This window comes from Diadema antillarum, unplaced genomic scaffold, assembly GCF_040938485.1.
Source record: "Diadema antillarum isolate AM-2024a unplaced genomic scaffold, OU_Dant_1.0 scf00000151, whole genome shotgun sequence".
In the NCBI taxonomy this organism is placed as follows: Eukaryota; Metazoa; Echinodermata; class Echinoidea; order Diadematoida; family Diadematidae; genus Diadema; species Diadema antillarum.
The window spans coordinates 2,066,482-2,088,357 of NW_027271040.1; the positions used below are offsets into that span (position 1 = coordinate 2,066,482).

The window sequence follows — 21,876 nt, forward strand, 5'->3', positions numbered from 1 at the left end:
TGGATGTTGGATTGACTTAAAAATGCATTTTTTAGTGATTTGATGGTAATTATGGCAATGAGTAACAAAGGAAGTCATCACCACAACCTTGTAAGGATATTTCCTCTCTCCCATAAATAATGTTACCTTGATATCAATGGCCTTTCAAAAACAAAGGAAATTGCATTGTATATTAGCAGATATTGTATATTATAAACATAACAATCCTTGTTTCTCATATTCTTTATTCTTTTATAATAAAGGACATGCTAATGATCCTGCTATTTCATATTTTTGTTTTCTTTTTCATTAGCTCTTTATGCTTTTTCCAAATCACTAATTGAGTTATGAATACTTCCAGTGTGATTTTTTTTAAATCCCTCTCTTCTTGTTATCAAACAATTTATTGCTGACTTGATATTATTTTTGAAGGTTGGATTGTTGGTTTTTTTTTGTAAATTTCAAGGGAATGCAAATACAGTAGGGGTTTGGTTTATTTGCTGTTTGTAACAGTATTTGCATCACATATGCCTGCATCATTTCTGCAGTGAGATTAAAGATCAGAAACCAAGGACTGCTTTAGTGACACTTTGCAGAAAAGATCCAGCTTTTTAGTACAGGCATGGGCAAGAACCCACTTTGTGCCGGTTCTGTAATTTTGATATCTGGCATCAATGGGGCACTGATTTTTATTTTTTTTTGTATCTTTTTTTTTTTCCATTCAGTTTGTGGGTGTGGGTATACAAAATTCTCAAGGAGATTCACTGCCCTGTGATTTGTTCTGTTTGTTGAATGGATATTATTGTGGTTAAATCGAGTCAAACAAAACAATTTGCAGCTGGGCAGATTCTCCAAATTAGGTCAAAAGCAGTGGTTTTTGAGAGCTCAACGTAAATGCAGCCACAAACCAAGTGACGTCACAGCTACGTCATCCTTTAGGCAATGATAGTAGCCTTCCATTTTTATTTGTGTACATTTCCTGGGGGTGGGGGGGGGGGGGTGGGGCAGTGGTTTGTTGTTATCAGTTCCATATTTTTTATCTTTTTTTTGGGGGGGGGGGGGTGGGGTGGATGCCCTCCTTTTATAGTCATGAGCATGCAAGCTTCACCATGTTATCTGATTAGAGTATGTCATATGCATGCACTGAGTCCAGATTTCTTTGCGTCTATGTTCTGTTTTTCTCCTTCAAATGCCAAGATTTAACAACTGTTAGCCCACGACAGTTGTGGCATTAGCTCATCATCTCTATCTGCAGCGGTGATCAATGACGATATGCATAGTATCGTCATGACCGATCTATTTCGAATGAGATTAGTGGAACCCTCCGCTGCTGATGTCATCCTTCGTAATGAGCCTTTATCACAACACTTATTCACAATAGCATGTATTGTCCACAGACATTCCGAGAAGAGTGCTGGTAGTATGCTAAATAGTCTCAGTGTATTGATTATCAGTGATGAGTCCTTACTTATTGAAGCATACCAGCCACCCCACCCCCCTGCCTTCTTTAGTCTCATTCCCAGACCATTTCTGTTTTATTCACATAAAGGATGCATGATATATTTAGTGAGCACTATGAAAACATACCATCATGCAGAATGGATTCTTCTCCATTATTGTAGCTGTAGTCAGTTTAAAGACTAAATACATGTTAGAATGGCATGTATTTAATCCAAGGATATGACAAATAGCCCTGTCTAGTGTTTGTAAGAAGACTAGCACTTAACTTTTAAGGCAGAAAGAGAACCTATCCGTGCATGTATAAGAGGTGAGATAGAATAGAGGATTCTGTTGAGACCATTGGAAGGACGATTATACAAACTGAGAGCTGGACATTGAAAGGCTTTAAAGCCTTGCAGTATATGCTTCTTAACTGGAAGTGGAATACTGAATTAAGGACGTATGTCTTACATAGCTCAAGCCCAGGCATTGGATTTTGATGTGTAGTCTTCCATCCAGAAGGTGAGCTTTTTATAGTGGGAGTCCTGTCGTTCCAGCACACACGGCTAGAGCAAACGGATGTTGAAACAGTTGAGCGGATCTGTAAACTTGGAAGTCATTTTCTGAGAGGTGAGGTGCACTTGCAGGAAAAAGAAGAAAAAAAAAAAAGAGAAGGGGGCAAAATTCCCCAAATATTTTATGTCTGGGGTGAAAAAAAAATTGTTCAAACATGCCAAACAGGGTATTGAGGAATATGATACAAAGCCTTAAATGGCCTCTTTACATATATGCTGCAAAGTCAGTGATCTGAGACACTGATCTTGTAGAGTTTGTTTGCATACGCTGATGTCATTATATTTTCATGCCGTATGATTTACATGATCTCTGTGTGTGTAGGTGTGTGAAATATCTCTTGTGAGATCCAAGTCCTGTATAGTGCACTTGTGGTCATGGTTCAAAGAATTGTGATGTACAAGGTTGGAAGGGTAGCAGGAAGTTTTGGCGAATCAATATGTTGCACTTGGAAGAGAGCTGCGCGAATCTTTGTGGGTGGTCTACGGGAGGCAAATACCCAATGTAGCCTTCGATAATGACAAATACTTGAGAGATGAACATATGTATCATACATAATTGGATTATTAAATCATCATATTAAACGTACATGTGTAAGTATTTTAAAAAGAGAAATTTGATGCTGATATGGTTAGGTGGATGAAAGGCTCAAGTGAGCTGTTGCAATCGCTTTTCTTCCATCGTGCATTGTGCGTAAACTTTTCACATTTTCATCTTCTTCTTGAAAACGTCATGACTGATTTTCACCAAACTTGGCAGGCAGCATTCCTAGGGGAAAGGGATCTCAATTTGCTTAAATGGGTACCTTGCTTTCCTTGGGGGCCCCAGGGGCCCAAACCTCCCAAATTAAGGAATATTCAATAATATTATTCTCTAGAATCAGAAGTGATAGAGCTCTAGGTCTCTTTTTTTTTCGAACTGCATTGTCAAACTTTCTATGTACAGTGTATTTGGCAACTATTTGTACGAGTGTGATGGAATATGCAAATGGACACCATTAGACCGGGGGCCCAGAGCATTTATTCAGCTGAAAAGGGTCACACTTTTTGATGGTCTAATCATGTAAGGATGTGGCCAGGGTCAATAAAATGAATTGCTGGCAAGTCACATCCTGTACCGTAAGCCTAGGGGCCACAAAAAGGGACCCCGAAAAATGGATTTATTCAGCCGAAGGGGGTCACGGACAAAAGTTGGTGGATATTGTTCCTTTGGGTGTACTTATCATGAAAACAGCAATGCCAGCTATTTTATCCTGTACGGGGCCCCAGACAGTAGCCCCAAAGGGCCCCACCCCCCATAGGCCTACGTACAAACACACACAAACATTGATTTTATTCAGTTGAAAAGAGTCACGGCTAATTTCTTTTGCAATGTAAGGAGTACCAATCAGAGATATCCAAAACACCAAAGCCAGCTATTTTATCCTGCACGGGGCCCCAGACAGTAGCCCCAAAGTGCCCCACCCCCATAAGCCCTACGTACAAACACACACACACACACATTGACTTTATTCAGCTGATAAGAGTAACGGCTAATTTCATTTGCAATGGAAGTAGTACCAATCAGAGACATACAAAACACCAAAGCCAATTATTTTGTCCTGTACGGGGCCCCAGACAGTGGTCCCAAAGTGCCCCCCCCCCCCCCAACACACATACTCACACAACAGTTTTATTCAGCTGAAAAGGGTCACGGCTAATTTCTTTTGCAATGGAATTAGTACCCATCAGAGAAATCCAAAATACCAAAGCCAGTTATTTTATCCTGCATGGGGCCCCAGACAGTAGCCCCAGACAGTAGCCCCAGACAGTTGCCCCAAATTGCCCCCTTACCCCCTCCCCCCCCCCCCCCCACACACACACATTGATTTTATTCAGCTGAAAAGGGTCACAGCTACTTTCTTTTGCAATAGGATGTAGTGCTCATCAGAGATATCCAAAGCACTAAAGCCAGTTATTTTATCCTGTACGGGGCCCCAGACAGTAGCCCCAAAGTGCCCCCCCCCCCACACACACACACACACACACACACACACACATATATATATATATATATATATATATATATATATATTGGTTTCATTTAGCCGAAAAGGGTCACGGCTAATTTCTCTTGCAATGGAAGTAGTATCCATCGGATATCAAAATACCAAAGTCAGATATTTTATCCTGCACGGGGCCCCAGACAGTAGCTCCAAAGTGTTTTGCTTTATTCTCTTTATTGTTTGCATCTCTTCTTCTTCTTAAATATGCGCTCCTTCGTCTTCATTTTCGCGACAACGACAACGCGTCCTCCTGATCATCATCAGTTTTGCTGTTCTGGCAAACATTTTCCAGCGTATCGAATAATTGCATGCATAATTGAGTCTGGGAAAGCGTAGGAACAGCGTAGCTAAAGTGGCCAACAGCGTTATCGAAGCAGGAATGAAGCGTCGTAGGAACAGGCCTTGATTTTATACGAGAGTAGAGAACTAAAGGCCCCGTTACACTACAGCGTATAAATCAGCGAATGCCTAGCGGATGGGCAAAATTTGGCAAAGTCCAGATACGCTCGTATCCGCTCGAATTCGCAAGCAAAATGTGGTTTTCGAACGTTCGCCTGACGAATGATGAGCATATGCTGATCGTGTAACGAGCGGATAAAGTAACGAATGAAAGCGAATGCGTACAATCCATCCAACGGATGCTGAGCGGACAAAGCGAATGAGCAGCGAATGCCCAACATATGCAGAGCGATACTGCGGCAATTACGTGACGGATCTCGGATGACGCACACTTTACCAAATCATTTTGAGCAGTGACAGTGTCAAGTAATGTTGTCTCTCTAAAAAAGGAAGAGTGAAATTGTTCACTCATGAAGGAGTAAATAAAAAAAGAGTGAGTTTCGAGTGAAATTGGAGTGACTTTGGAGTGAAAATGTTCATTTTCACTAATTTTGGAGTGACCTCAGGGATCACTCGAAGATTTTGGAGTGATCTTCTTTTTTAGATAGTTGTGACTGTGAAAATGGCCCCCAAAAGAAGGAAGCCGAAGTAACCACCAAGTACTCCTGATGTCACTCATTCAAGATTTCCCTACAAGTGTACTTCCTTCTGATGATCACGTGACGATGATGTTGGTAGTCCAACATCCTCCATTGCGTCTGGTGCCTCCAACTGGAGTCGAACTTTCACAATTCCCAATTTCCATTCAGAGATTCCCATTTACTACAGGTTGACTTTTGTAGCAGTGGTTTAGAATAATGTTCTCTTATTACTTAATGTCAGAATACGTATAATGAAATGTCATGTGGGGGGCTGTGGCATAGTGGATCCGACTCCCGAACCGAGGACCCGGGTTCGAATCCCGCCTAGTGGACAAGATTTTTTTACCCACGATGTTCTTCTCGACCCAAGTGTATAAATGGGTACCTGACAACGCTGGGGTAATAATAATGGCAGGGCCCTCTGGTAGAGCAGTGACAACACTGAAGAGGCTACCCTGGGCAAATAAGACCCTTTTTTTCTTATTATTATAATTATAATTATCATTATTATATGATATCTATTTTTTATCTACGTTTGATTAACGTGTGTTGCTGTGCACATTTGCTGGGCGAATTTGGACGAACGGCGGACGAATGAGAAACGAATGCAGAGCGACCAAAACTTTCAATCAGCGGATGCTCAGCGAACACAGAGCGGATTGTCATGCCGTTCGTCATCCGCTCAAGATTTTGGACATGTCCAAAATCAAAATTTTGCTCCGGCGGATCTCTGCGAATCTCTGCGAACAGCTAGCGGATACAACGAACGTCAAGCGGGTCACGAACGACGAGCAACGGATGTGAGCGTATGTCCAAATTTTCGGATCCGCTGGGCATTCGTTGGCTCGATCCGCTCTAGTGACGGGGGCTTAGTGAGAGCGTCGTTAAAGCGGGAAGGTCGTGCTTTGATCAAGAAAGCGGCGCAGCAGCGGGACCATGTCGTCGGTGTCTAGTTTAGACTATATTTCCTGTTCTTGTGCCGCTGTTACTACGGTCAGAAAAACCTGGAATTGTTACGCTCATCCCGCGGTATTTACACTGTCACTGCTCTCTCCCCGTTTGAGCTACGATTCAAAATAGGTCAATCTTGATGGGGAGATGAGGAAGAAATTTTGAACCAGTTCAAAATTTCTTCCCGATCTGTGAAATTGCCAGATCCAACCCCATCACCCAAACGCTGCTGCTACGATGCTCCCGGTCCCCGTACACTTTTGCCGCTCTCTCCCGATCTGACAGATTGAATAGATCGGGATGCAGATCTTGATAGTGGCTACTGGCTGGGGGCCCCTTAACTGGATGGGTTTGTGTTTTACGTATCTCAGCTGTTAATTCCACTAGCTGCCAAGGAAAATAGGCATACATGACTCTTTTCACCTAAAAACACTTAATTCATATGGGGTGGGAATACCTTGGGGCTATACCTGTCAAGGGCCCTGCATCCGGGCCAATATCGCACCTCTTTTAATTCTTTAATGTTGAATGTTGTTAATGTTGAATTAAATTTAGCATAAATTTCGCCTAGATGACATGGTAGTTCAATGTCATATTAATTTCTTCATTCAAATTTATTTTGAAACATTCACATTACCTCTAACCTTATTCTAAATAACACTTTTTCAACTGAAATCCATATATAAGACAAGTACCATTCCACTATCCGTTCATTCATAAATTCATAATGATATAGTCACGTGATTACATGCTTCGCTCGTTCATTCAAATTGATTTCTGGCCATCTAATTTAACATGTTCTGCAGTCAATTAAACAGACATGTTCATGCTTGGCCTCTTTCCTTATTTTCTTTCATCGTAGTTATTGTTTTGTAAGCATCATAGCATTTCATGTTTTCGTATTCGTTTAAGAGACTTTGACACCATTTTTTTAACGTGCTTTTTGAATCCAAAGAAGTAAGAAGCCACAAATTATCTGGCCGTTACGAGCGCTTTATTACGAGCTGTCGGCCAGTTCCAAGAAGTCAAGGTTATGATCCTCAAATGTTTTTTTTTTAAATAATTCTTTCTATGTCTTCTAGAGATATACGTCTGTATCTATTGTGCTGTCATGACTATAAAAAATGAAGTTAATCTGCATTACTGGTACACGTACAGGCCTATAATGACATGTATATGAAAGAGAAGGAGCGTTACCAGTCTGGTTACAGAACAACCAAATCCAGTTATACTAGATAAGAAATATGATACTTTTACTGCTTTATAACAGTAATTCATAGATGAAACGAAAACACACATAGAAAGACATGTTAAAACGATCTGAAACAAAGAAATAGCATGATTTGAATTTGAATGAACACGTTTGGAATTTGACTGTCTTTCGCGAAATTTAATGGCTGAAATACCCTTTTCGGCAAGTCAAGGCGAATTTGAATGAACGTAGGGTACCAGCCAATTTGAATACCCATTTTACGAATTCGAACCTTCTATCAAATCAACCAACAAAAGTGCGAAATTGGCTGGGAAAACCTAACTGGCTTTGATGTTTTGGGTATCTATGATGTAAACTAAGGCCTACTTCGATTGTAAAAGAAAAACAACTATGACTCTTTTCAGCTAAATGATGTCATAATAATTATGTGGGGGAGGGGCACTGTATGGCTACTGTAACCTGGGCCCAGTACAAGATGAAATGACTGGTTTTCGTAATATGGTCATCTTAGTTGTGCACTATACAGAAGTATGCTTCCTTTGCAAATTTCTTGAGTGTTTTGCTACTGTAACCTATGGGACCCCGTATACAGGATAAGATGACTTGCTTTATTGTTTGTGATATCTCTATTCAGTAGGCCCTGATATTAACGCTAAAAAAGAATTTGTAAGACCATTTTCAGCTGATTTACAGTACATGTATAATGGATGGGACACTGTGAAGCTACTGTCTGGGGCTCAGTGCAGGATAAAATAACTAGCCTTGGTGTGTTGAATATCTCTGACAGGTACATGTACTTCTTCCAGTGCAAAAGAAATTACCCGTGTTTGGGGCTATACTGTGCGGGGCCCCGTACAGGATAAAATAACTGGCTTTGGTATTTTGGATATCTCTTTATGATGGGTACTACTCCCATTGCAAAAGAAATTAGCCGTGACCCTTTTCAGCTGAATGAAACTAATGTGTGTGTGTGTGTGTGTGTGTGTGTGTGTGTGTGTGTGTGTGTGTGTGTGTATGTGTGTGTATGTGGAGAGGGGGGGGGGGCACTTTGGGGCTACTGTCTGGGGCCCCGTACAGGATAAAATAACTGGCTTTGGTGCTTTGGATATCTCTGATGGGTATACTTCCATTGCAAAAGAAATTAGCCGTGACCCATTTTGGCTGAATGAAACTAATGTGTATGTGTGTGTGTGTGTGTGTGTGTGTATGTGTGTGCGTGTGTGTTGGGGGGAGGGGGTGCACTTCGGGGCTACTGTCTGGGACCCCGTACAGGATAAAATAACTGGCTTTAGTGTTTTGGATATTTCTGATGAGTATGCCTACTACTTCCAATTGCAAAAGAAAGTAGCCATGACCCTTTTCAGCTGAATAAAATCAATGTGTGTGTGTGTGTGGGGGGGGGGGGAGGGAGCAATTTGGGGCTACTGACTGGGGCCCCGTGCAGGATAAAATAGCTGGCTTTGGTGTTTTTGGATATCTCTGATGGGTACTACTTCCATTGCAAAAGAATAGCCGTGACTCTTTTCAGCTGAATTAAACTAATGTGTGTGTGTGTGGGGGGGGGGGGGGGGGGAGCTCCTTTGGGGCTACTGTCCGGGGCCCCGTACTGGATAACATAGCTGGCTTTGGTGTTCTTGGTATCTCTGATGGGTACTACTTCCATTGCAAATGAAATTAGCCGTGACTCTTCTCAGCTGCACGATTGAAATCAATGTTTGTGTGTGTTTGTACGTATGACCTATGGGGGGGGGGGGGCACTTTGGGGCTACTGTCTGGGGCCCCGTACAGGATAAAGTAGCTGGTATTGGTGTTTTGGATATCTCTGATTGGTACTCCTTACATTGCAAAAGAAATTAGCCGTGACTCTTTTCAACTGAATAAAATCAATGTTTGTGTGTGTTTGTACGTAGGCCTATGGGGGTGGGGCCCTTTGGGGCTACTGTCTGGGGCCCCGTATTGGATAAAATAGCTGGCATTGGTGTTTTGGATATCTCTGATGGGAACTACTTCCATTGCAAAAGAAATTAGCCGTGACCCTTTTCAGCTGAGTAACACCATATTTGTGGGGCCCTTTGGGGCTACTGTCTGGGGCCCCGTACAGGATAAAATAGCTGGCATTGCTGTTTTCATGATAAGTACACCCAAAGGAACAATATCCACCAACTTTTGTCCGTGACCCCCTTCGGCTGAATAAATCCATTTTTCGGGGTCCCTTTTTGTGGTCCCTAGCCTTACGGTACAGGATGTGACTTGCCAGCAATTCATTTTATTGACCCTTGGACACATCCTTATATGATGAGACCATTAAAAAGTGTGACCCTTTTCAGCTGAATAAATCTTCTGGGCCCCCGGTCTACATGTCCCCAGCTCTCAAAGTTACATTCACCCCCCTCTCCCCCCCCCCCCCCCAAGTTTGCAACGTTCTGAAGTAAGAGTCTGCATGAATGCGTGGAAGGTGAACTTGCGATACACGGATGAACGCAAGACCCCTAGGTGGGCCCTAGGTGGGATCTTGTTTTCAGGTGTGATGTGAATACAATGCAGTTTTGATTATATATGTTTGTTTGTCCTTGCAGATCTGTCTGCTTGACTCTTTGACAGTATCAAATACTTTTGTGTGAAGGAATGTATCACAGCATACAAACTAATGTGTAATCTCTGCCCCATATCTGTGTGTTCCAGAAGATTAACTGTTTTGCAGAAGGCAGCAGTCTAAAGTGCATTCCTACACAAGTACCTCTGTCTAGCCTTACCCAACACTGCAAACAATGAAGGGATTTCCAAAGGGCTCACAATAGAAAGGCCAGATGAGTGTAACAATGCTGTTTTGCATTGCAGTGGTCCTTGGTATGGTGGTATAGGGGTAAAATGTGCTTTAGTAACTGTCAGTCTAAGTCTGTGTTCTGGTTGAGCTGCATGATGTATGGATGTTGTCACAGCTCGGTGTTATTTATATAATTTTCTAGTCAAAGCTCAGCACTGTTTATGAATTATTCTGGTCAGCCACTAGAGCCGAGTGACATTTGCATAATTTTGGGCCCTATTCTGATTGTGTGTGTTTGTATGCTGCCCCTCGTCTGTACAGGATTTACTGCACTGGAGCGAGAAAGATCTGCTGGACATCGGAATACGCAATGGTGCGCACCGCGCCAGATTGGCATCCAACCTCGTCTTCATTCGGGAAAAGCTGAAAAGGACTAGCATAGCTGGTAAGGAAAGCACACATATGTACATACTGCTGTATTTACTGTATGAATGAGAGTATATAAACAACAAGGTGTATATTTAGGGGCGCAATTCATGGTAGAAGTTACAAAGTTTTGAGATTTCACATTTCTGTACAACGTGAATAATCTTCTCCTTCAGGAACTTGTTTATAGACTAAAATTCTGTTTCACCTTCCCCGCTTGGAGAAGCTGAGTACTGTCAAAGAAACATGCTTTTCCTCAATTATCAAAAGTATGTATCTACATGGTAAAAAGCATGCATAATGATTTCATGAAGATCAGCTGCACTGTATTATCTTTAACAGACATTTTTACCTCGTCTGCATCCTTAGAGAGGATATTCGGAAAAGTGTGAGATGATTTGTTTGATGAACACCAGATCTTCCGAAGGAGAAGACGTCTCAACGCAGAGGTCAAATTGAGAGAAAGCCCGTAAAAGATTAATCAACTGATTAAACAATATTGGAAAAATTGAGAAGTCACAACAAAGTCACAACTATAAACAGAGCTTATTTATGTCTGACTTGATGAAAGGCAATTCGCCAGTCAGTTGCTATAAAAACAACTCGATACTAGAATTCATTAATTTGAAAATATTACATCTATTTTGATATATCAGGAAGCCATCATTTTTATCATCACTCCAAGCCTTTTGTTAATCCAATATGACTTTTATGTCATTTTCATGTCTTCACAAAAGAAACACATCCTTCACAATTCGGCTTAAATTTGATGACGAAGACTTCTTTATTAGTATTACTTTATTTTTTCAGACAAAGTGAGAATATGGAAAATTCATGTCATGTAGTACAATATATTGACGTATTTATGTAATCCTTTTGTGTTATCTTAGTCTGCAAAACAAATGAGGATGAGATGGAGAAGAGGCAGTATACTGTAAAACGAGGAATTTTCGCGTGCATTTTAATTTTGCGAATTTCGCGAGCGCCAAGATTCGCGAAATTAAAATGCACGCGAAAGTCCTTGTGTACACTATACGCATTGAACGCCAGTGGCATTTCGCGAAAATTCCATGCCACGAAAAAGGTTGTCGGCTCCAATTCGCGAAAAATTCATGCCGCGAATATATCATGTTTTACAGTAGTTTAATTGAGCTTTTAGTAGGATCAACAAGGAGGACAAATACTAGTTGGAATCAATCATGCATTGTAATGCACATACCAATATTTTTGCAGCAGTATTGCTGGTATGTGCCAATTTGGTGTCGATATTCTCCAAGGCGTGAAAAGGCCGTCTGTCCTTAAGCCGTTGAGGATGAGTCCCGTGTAAACTTGGGCAAGCGTCTGTGGGAAATGCGTGTTGTAGCAAAATCAGCCTGTTCTCAACGGGTGTAAGATGGGAGGCATCTTTGTATGCCTGGGTGGAGAGGTTATTACAGGTTCCTCCTGTCTCTCATCCTACAAGGGTGTCAGGATGTTGCGGGACATTTCTTCGGGTAAACGGTCCCCGGGGTTTCCAAGTAACCCCCTGAAGATTTAGGAAGATTATGCTCTCTGCTCCCTCGTGGCTTCAATGACAGGCTCAGATGCGGAGAGAGAACATGCAGGCCAGCTTCCCCAGTCTCAGGGCAAATTATTTTGGATGCTGAGCAAATTGCCTCAGAGGAAATTTGGCCGAAAAGGGATTTAATAGTCACCAAACTCATCTAATAAGTCCCTTCACTATAGAGGTTTATCATGTTGGTTTTCCTTCTAATGCACTGAAAGAATTTATCATAGTATTCAAGGTAGAAGGCATCTTTTAGCATATCATTCTTATGGAGGATGGTGTAAATTAAAAAATTGATTCATTCTCCGGTATCAAAACAAATAGATTTTCTTTCATCGTCTTGGTTTGAGATTACAAGCTAATATCAAGGAGAACCTGCTGATAGACATGAGTTTTGTTAATGCCAATGTGTGAGATTGCAAAATGACTGATTTATGGTATTAGATTCAGAGTGAGGGTTTTGATCAATAAGAATTGATTCATTGCCAGTAAAAATCACAAAATATGCAGGTAACATTACAGTTTCATTTGAGATTTTGTGTGGACCATTCTCATGATTGAGTAAGAACTCTAGCCCTGTGTGCTGACTTCGGCTGTGTTTATGTATAAATGTGTCTGTCTTGAAAACTGTGACTTAATGCAGTGTTAACGCTGACATCACCACCAGCGAGTTATTGGCATGTATTGTCCATGGCATTTTACAGTGGTGGTTCTTAGAGGATGAAGTTGGTCATTACTGTAGAGGCAAAATGGAACTTCTCATATTTCTTGAATTCTGAGTAGTTTGTGAAATATTGCACAGGAATTAGAGGACAGATTAAATATGAACCAATGTGTGTGTGTATGCGCTTACCCATTGTGGAAAATGAGGACATACACACAAAGTTTACATTTAAACCGAGGACACCCAGCGAACAGAGGATGTCCTCGCATTACAGACCATTCCAGACGGTCTGCTTTTGCATTTAGGGGTACATGTTTGTTGGTCCTCGGTTGTATGGTAATATATACAAATGAGTCCTCGGTTGACAAGATTCCTACTTACACACAGGTCCTTGGTTATGTGGTGAAATTCTTGTGGGTAAAACATGTCCTCGATTTCCACCATAGACGCGTATGTATATGTATATGTGTGTGTATGTGTGTGTGTTTCACAACAGTTTGACAACTGTGTTAATTTCTTTCATTCAAATCTCTTTCCAGGTGCTGCTCTTCCGCCTCTGTCGTCCACCCCACCGCGATCACCCAGGAGTATAGTGACCTCCGCTAGCCAGTTACCTCCGTCCCCGTCTAGGCTCTGCCGATACAGGTTAGCGTTTGACCACTGATAAGAAGACAGTAGATTTCAGCAAAGAGTCTGGCCAAAAATTAAAAAAGAAGTTGTGCCCATTCGAATAACAGTGACAGTTAATCCGTTTTAAGGTGTCAAAGTACACTGTAATATGTACCTCCTTTTAGAATCATCTAAATGATAATAATAATGATAATATTAATAATAATAATAATAATGATAATAATAATAATAATAATAATGATAATAATAATAACAATAATAATAATAATAGTAATAATGATAATGATAATAATAATAATAATAATGATAATAATAATAACAGTAATAATAATGATATTATCTTTTTATTATCATTATTATTACCATTATTATTGTGATCACTTAGCATCACCGTTATTGTTGTCATCACCATCATTGAATATACAGTACATGTAATTACTATCAATATGCAAACTGTTAGTTGCTTGTCATTTTAATTAATCATTGATGAGTATTCATTGCAGTATAATAAACAGAGATTGTATCAGTAGAAAGTTTCTCAGTTCACTGGTCATTGAGGTGTTGGTGGCATTTCTTGAGTCATGTGATAAACTTTATTGTGATGAGAAATTTGGTATCATGTGTCTGAAACCAGTCGGCTTTTAAATAATGTCTGCCAAATGCTGCGCTGTGTTGGTGGCATTTCTTGAGTCATGTGATAAACTTTATTCTGATTAGGAATTTTGTGTCATGTGTCTGAAACCAGTCAACGTTTACATAATGTCTGCCAAATGCTGTGCTACTTTGGTTGTGAGGGAAAAATATTTGTGGGATAAATTCTCCTCCAGGGTTGGTTTTTCGTGAACGACAATGATCAATTAGTTCCGCTACTTCATGTTATGATGAGTGTGACTAATGACTAGTCCCTGTGGTCTTCCAGCTTTTCTGCCAGGACATTGGGGGATTCTTTGATTGATTTTGCTTACAGTTAAAATCTCTTTAAATCACCCCCCCCCCATTCTTCCATGGATGGCAACTTGTTTTCCTTGTATTTTGCTGTTTGAATAGTTTAAAGGGGAACATGAGAGAAAAACAAAATTATGGTAGGCTGTAATAATTGCATGCATATTTACACTGTGCCAATGACAGTATTGAATCTTCAAACAGGGATAAAAAACAACAACAAAACAATCTTCCCTTTTCCTTTCACAGAAGGACAGTCGCAGACTTGTGCATAGATTGATGGCATCAAAAGTAGGCTGATTTTTCGTGCTGCTGGTGTAATATGCTCTTAACGACGAAAAAAAAAAGAGAAAAAGACAAGAAAGGAAATAGGAACACACCACATAATATGTTATATCCCCCTGTAAATCAGTTTGCATGTTTGATATATCATGTAATCTAATACTCTCTTTCCTAATCTACCCAATATTTAGTGTTATATCCATGGGATGGTCTTTTACCTAGGAAATTGTCAAACCTCAACCTTCTGGTCACATCTGCATTGCAGACAGAATGAACATATGATTGTAACCCCTGTCTTTGTCACACCATTCATTCACACAATTCATGCCTTATCTCTCATTTTGAGGAAGCATATATTTTTTTTTTCCCATTAATTTGATTTAGGCTTATAAAAGAGGGACATCTCTGCATTGATCTAAAGAAGATTTGACGTCAGTTCAATGGAACAAACACACTGAACCTCTCTTGTTTACCCCTCTGTCATTCTTTAGTCTCAAACTACTCTAAACTCGTCTAGTTTGACCCCAAAACTTGAATCAATCAATGGCCTTTCGACTTGGGAGGGGTACATGATTATTTGACTTGATTGATTGATTTATCTTCTCAGAAGTTCTTGAACTGAAACCAGTAAAATGAAAGAAAACGAAACACAGTGTATTGAGAACAGTGTCCCAAACAGGTATAGACAATTTTGTAAATCTAGTCCGTACTGGAGCACATTTTATTACTTACTTAGAACACACCCTTTATTGGTTTCTTAAAAACTCGGGTGCTCAATTGTAAATACTCTTGTATATTGTATAGGGATGTGATGGTATGTAAGAGGGTTCGTTCTTGTTTTGTATCGTTTCTGTCTCCGTTTGTGGTGGTTCATATGGACAACCACATTATGTGACCTCATGATACTGCAATAGCTTTTCATGGTGAAAATGCTCAATAAGATGAAGGTGTGAACATTGGCTGTAGGGGGCTTGGGAGATATATCAGTCGGAAGATTGAAGAGGGATGGCATCAAATTTGCCACACCTATTGTATCAAGATATCCTTGTATGTGTTTGTCGGTAGCAATTTCCCAGGACTCCTACATGTAGGTGTAAAATCTAATTATTTTGATCAATGGAGTCACTTTGACTGTAGTGGTTATGAATAAAGAAATTACAAAGTGGTAAATAAGATACACCAATATCCTAATACAATGTAGGTACTGAAGTGGTATGTACATGTACAGTATATGTCAAACTTGTGTATAGTTTTATGTCATCTTTTACCCTTTACTGACAGATGATGCCTTCTGCTATTTTATAGTTTAGTACTATAATGGAGAATTCCTAAATAATTGTTTTGAGCAGTATTTACATGTTGTCATGATACCGGATGTTGTTCTCTTAAATTCACTAGGCTCTGTTTCATCTGTGGCTGCTTTGCTATAAAGGTCTCAAGGTTTAAAAAAAAAAAAAAATATTATTTTAGCAGTGAAAATACCCTGCTCGAGCCTGTGGTGAAAAAGGAGCGAAAAAGAGAGACGGGAATGGAGGGGGGATGAGAAGAATGTAAAACAAGTTTTAACCTTCCCTCATTTCCCAACATCGCTTCCATCTCCCTGTTGTAAGTCTGTCGCTGTTGATGTGTAAATGTTAAACAACTGTGATGATTCTATTGATTCAATTCAAGTCCGGTTTTTTTTCTTCTGCAGAAAAAAATGTGATAAAATTCCAAATGATCTTGAGTACACAATGGAAATATAGCATAAATAAAGTAGCAAAATATTGTACAAAATGATCTTGAGTACACAATAGTGAACAGTACGATGGAATCAGTGGTTGATTAAATGATATGTTAGGGGTTAATAAAATGTCTTATGTAGCCGTTGATTTAAGTTTTGTTTTTGATTTTGTTTTTAAGAAAAAGGACTGAGTAATTGTAGACTTAAAGATTTAAGATACCATTGTCTGCTGATATTCGGTGCAGTAAAGTAAAAAAGAAAGAAAGAAAAAAAAAGATTCTGACAGTTATCGTATTTGGGTATGGAGAAAAGACTAGACTTCTACATTTTTTGTTCTTTTTTACCGGAAGAGGAAATATGGATGAGTTTGTGGTTATGTTAAAATGGAAGTTGAATGTAGGAGTGTATTATGATTTATTTGTTTTGCATTGTTTGCATGTACAGTAGGCTGGTCGTACAAAGTCCATAATTTTGCAGTATTGCCCCTTATTGACACAATTTTAGGTTGTTATATGTTATGAGGGTGCGCGTGGGTGAAGTGCTATTTGACCTGCTGTGGCTGTTCGTAGAAGTAATAGTGAAAGCAAGCAAACTTAAAGTTTCGTGGAGATTGTCTCTGTAGTATTGGAGACTGTTCCAGATATGACCAAAGATAGCTGATTATAGTATTTCCGAGAGAGAATCAAATTGCTTGTGATGGAGCCACTGTAAGAAGAGATCATTTCCATTGCAAAAACACCAGTTGAGAAGTACTTTAGTAACTTAGCAGTAGTAGCAGTACTAGCAGTAGTAGATTATTGAAGTAGTTGCATACGATCTGTAAAAGTGGTAGAGTTAGAATTATCAATATTAGTAGAAGTGGTAAAAGTATTTGTAGTAGTTGTAGTAGAATTAGTCATCATAGTTTAAGTGAAAAAATTAGTAAGCATAATGATGGTCAACTAAATACCTGCTAGTCCAATCTCTTTGAAGCTGTGGAAATGTGGAATTGGTATCACCTCTTCCATACGAATCAAATAACATATATTTTGACCAATCATATCAGAGGGAAACCAATTCATGATCCGTTTCTCCGTTTGGTCGTCGGTCTCTGTGACACAAACAGACTTCCTTTAAAGTTGGCAATCGGAATGCAACTCTGTGGGTCGCTCACAGGGAGTCGGCATTCCGGATCTGTGATAGTTGTCCTATTTACAGGTGTAATGGCAGGGGAGATCGTGGAAGTATTACGTACTTCCACTTTGTACAGCTAGTCTTGTTGGTCTGCACTGCATGCTCCCCAATGGCGTGGATATGTCTTAGGTTTTTGGGGTTGTTGTTTTGGTCTTGCGTAATGCCATTGTGTATCTCTCTGTACCTCTACAGCTTCTGACCAAGTTATGACAAGTGCATTGTTATTTAAGCTCTGTTGCAACAGGAACACAATTTTTAATTTGTTTTTAAAGACATTAAGAGATTTGCATGTATTGCTTGATGCATTGAAGGAGATTTCCTGTGTCCTTATCATTGATCCTGTCATATCAGCCTTCAGTTTCGTTCTTTTTATTTTGCTGAATTCTGCATGTAGGCCCCATCTGTACTGGAGTTGCTTGTGTTAGGATCATCAATAGTGTTGCCATAGCAACTGTAGCCATGACGTCTGCAAGCTTTTGCATGATCAGAGGAGATAAACGGGTTAGAGGAGTTAGGTCCACCAAGACTAGCCAGTAAAGGGGGGAAAGATTGATCCTGCTGAGACAAGGTCATACCACCAGCAACGATCGATGACTGTTGTGGTGTTTCTCTTAACGGGACGAGCCGAGCTGAGTCACAGGCCAGATTCAAGTTCATCTGATCACCAGTGCTGCGTGGTATTGACTGACTACTACTGGCTTCCACCAAATCAGATGCACGTGTGTGTGTGTATGTGGCGTCCCGTTAGCTCTGGAGCACCAAGCTCTCACAAGGAGGGACGAGACTGTGAGTTTTAGTCGGGCTGTCTGGGTTTATCGTCTTGGCTCTCGTGTTTCTCAGGGTCTCATGATTTGGACCTCGTGTCATAGATGTGACTCTTTTTGCCAGAGACGGCCAGATATACCTGTGGATGTTCTCTCCTCTACCATTTTTTTCCCTTTGATTCTGTTTTGTTGGGATTGAAATGCAGATGTCGTTTTGAGTTCCCAGAGTGTTTCTTGTTGTTTTGATGTTTACCAGAGTTGGAATGGGGAGAGGAACGGCGCACATCTGCAAATCTGATCTCGGCAAGTGAGCTGTTTGCTGATGTCCTAGCCATGAATGTCTTGCAGTCACGTATGCTTTCCTGTCGCAGGTAACTTGGTAGACATCGATTATTAGTTTATGTGCTGCGATTTGTATACCATTTGGTCCTCAACACCTACAATAACTCTTTTTCTCTCTCTCTTTCCTCTCTTCCATGCATATTTTCTCTGCAGCTCAATACCAGAAGACCAACTCAGTAGGGTGAGTTTCTAATCAATCCTTTTCTACGGTGTCTTTGTTATGCTCCAGTGACCATTATCTGGGGAATTTCCTTTATATGACTTTAAACCACTGATATTTTGGTTCAGCTGTCCAGAGTAATTCAAGAGTCTTTAGGAGATGACCAATCTCTCTTTTGTGATCCCTTCTGTAACATGTTTTTTTTTTAATAATATGCAACATATTTCAGAAAACAAGCATACATTGAGAGATAATTCACTAAAATGTGAAATTTTTATTTCATCTTTGAAGTACTTCTGTGATATAGCAGCTCTTATTTCTTTACACCATCTTTGCACTGGTTGTGGTAGTCATTGCAGAGTAGCCAAGTCTCGCTGAAAAAAAAAAACAAAAAGGAAGAAGAGGAGTATATTTCCACACCCTGGCAAAGGAATAGTAAAGTTTCCGGACTTTGGAAGTAGTTCTGCCAAATGAGATGCATGTACATAAAATAACTGTGATTTTGATGTGTGAATAATGTCAGCCCAGGCAATGTACTTGGGATATAACTGCTTTACCCACATTTTCTTAAGGACTATAGAGAAGTGAAGTGATTATGTCAGTCTTTTGTTATAGTTTGGGTTGTAACTAAGCATCAACATATAACACTTTGGCCAGGTGACATTGTATAGAACCAGTTTCCACGGTGATAAATGGCTAAAGCACCACACTTTGGTACTCTATAACCCGGATTCAAGAAGGTGGTACAATATAAATTATGGTTTAAACCGTGGACAAAGACTGTAGAACTTTTTGTATGAGGCGCCTAGTGTCGCATGGCCTATTCCCTTATGAAATCAGTCATTTCGTACCATCTTCGTGAATTCGGGCCTATGAGTACTTAATACATTTCTTGCATGCATTTGTTAGGAAATACTGAACTCATTCTGCTTTGCATCATTCCATTCTTTATCATTCATACGTTCTTGCTGGTTTTCCTCAGACCCCGCCCTCACCCATCCGATCCAAGATGAGTCTGCAGGACCTGTCCCCGGAAGACCTCCGCAAGCAGCTGGAAGAGGAGTTCAAGCTCCCGAGCCACGACATCCGGAGCCACGCCTGGTTCCATGGCGGCATCAGCCGTGACAAGGCGGAGAAGCTGATCTGCGAGAATGGGGACTTCCTTGTGAGGGACTCCATCTCAAAGCCAGGGAACTTTGTGCTCACTGTTCGGTGGAAGGACGCCCCCATGCACTTTGTGATCAACAAGGTGGTCCACAAGGCCCACTCACCCTATGCAAGTGTTCAGTACCAGTTTGAGAAAGAGTGCTTTGACACTATACCATCACTCATTAAATTTTATGTAGGGAGTGGTAAGCCTGTGTCGTTGGCATCGGGAGCCGTGAGCCAACGACCCATCAACAGGACTCAACCCCTCAGTTACACGGACAGCCGGTATGCTGCAACGAACAAACTGCCGGCGTCATACATCTATGGTACATTGCAAAAGAAAGTTGTGACCCCGCGCAGGGGGTCCATGAATGGGAGCGACCCCCTGCGGCAGAGGTCGGGGAGCAACCCCGCCTCGCTGCATATCGTTAATGGTGGTGGGGAGAAGCAGAGTGTGAATCGTGCCGACAGCCAGCCGTTGCTTGGACGGACTTCGCCCACGCACAGGCCAAGCCCCGCTCACGCGATGCGAGACCATGTGATCCACGTCAGGACGGGCAGCGAGCCCATCTTGAGTCCCAGCAGAGATTACGCTCCCATCGAGAGCGATTATGCGGAGACCCGCCCGTGTCTGAACACCTCTGCCTCTGATGAAGAGGGGACTATGCCAGGGGTGAGCAATGACACCTCTCCCGGCACACCTTCAACAGGGAAGGTGCCAGGTGTTGTGGACGGACCGGAACCCAGTGTGCCAACAGAAGAGTCTCCTGTGACAGACTCCCGGGTAAGGGATATGCCACCATCTGGGACGCTTGCACCTTCGCAGACGAACACCCTTATGAAGCCACCCATCAGAGAACACATCTACAGCGAGATTGATGCTCTTGATGACGTGGAGGATAGACCCACTCCGGTCCGCTTCACCATGCTCCATGACGAGGACTCCAAACCCATCCCGGCTGAAATCATCCAACCCCCAGTCTCGACAGACACGGTGGACGGAGAGAGCCTGGATGTCAAGCCCCGCAAAAAAGTGGTATCCGGGACGCGATTCTCTGTGCTGGACAGCGACTATTCCCGCGTGGCCCAGCGTGTGTCTCCAAACCACCTTGAGAAGATCCCGGACACGCTGCAAACGATCCTGCCAGTCAGGGAGACGGAGTCGGTGTTCCAGCCCCAGGATTTTACCAGTTCACTGCTGGAAGCGGAAAGCAAACCCCTGGACAAGACCTGTATGGACACTGTCAGGCGCATGCTCCTTGAGCTGAATCCACTTGCACTGGCGAGGCATCTCACTCTGGTTGACACACAGGTAAATAAACCATCTATCTTTGCTAAATGACAATGGTAAGATATTCCATCACTTCCCTTTGGCCTCTTCTCTGTTCACAATAGATCAGGATGCAAATACAGAAGTGTGAGAAAAATTGCTGATAGCTTTATATATGGTGCAGAATATAACGTGTTTCGTAAGAAGTTTGTACTGGATTATAAAATTCAGTGCAAATCAATGGATTTATTGAGATTGTGTGGGGTCCAACCAAGTTGACCCGGGTGAGCAATTTTACTGATGTGGTGGCTCTTCTTCTTGATCTTCTTCTTTGTGTAATACCAATAAACAGATGTATTTCCTGTATATGTGTGCCAGAGTCTAGAGTTACCACAAGTAGGCCCTGGGCAACCCTGTTTGGCAAACACGCTGAATAGACACACCTGCTTCTAGTTATCCCTGACAAGGGTACAAACCACGGAACAGGAATTCAACAGAGCATTCTTGTATGAAAACAGGGAAGTCATATCTCAGTAGACAAGTCATAGCATCTTGGGACTTTACTGAGTGAATACTGTATGGCAATCTCCAGTGGATGGAATTTAATTATATACAGATAATAAAAGAACCTGCATAATTCATTGACAAATAATAAGGAGCACACTTGACCAATGCTTTGATCTTCAATTTATGCTATAAACTCATGTCCTTGTGTACGTTGCAAATGTGTATGAGTCCTGACGGATCTTGCAGAGACTAAGAGATACAAAAAGTTTTAGCTTTAATGTCTGTTTTCATGTCTTGATTTGTGCAAGAATGAATTTAATATCATGTTTGGTGTAAATGACTATCTCCTCCTTC

General features: G+C 41.1%; 1 protein-coding gene across 1 annotated transcript in view; it reads left to right on the forward strand.

Annotated features, from left to right (window-relative positions):
- LOC139721911 (breast cancer anti-estrogen resistance protein 3 homolog) overlaps positions 1-21,876 on the forward strand; it is a 61,044-nt gene that overhangs the window by 29,414 nt on the left and 9,754 nt on the right. Inside the window, exons 3-6 of the mRNA XM_071633236.1 lie at positions 10,266-10,389; positions 13,120-13,225; positions 18,590-18,617; positions 19,579-21,057. Of these exons, the coding sequence (XP_071489337.1) occupies positions 10,266-10,389; positions 13,120-13,225; positions 18,590-18,617; positions 19,579-21,057 (1,737 nt within the window). The remainder of the gene's footprint in view (positions 1-10,265; positions 10,390-13,119; positions 13,226-18,589; positions 18,618-19,578; positions 21,058-21,876) is intronic.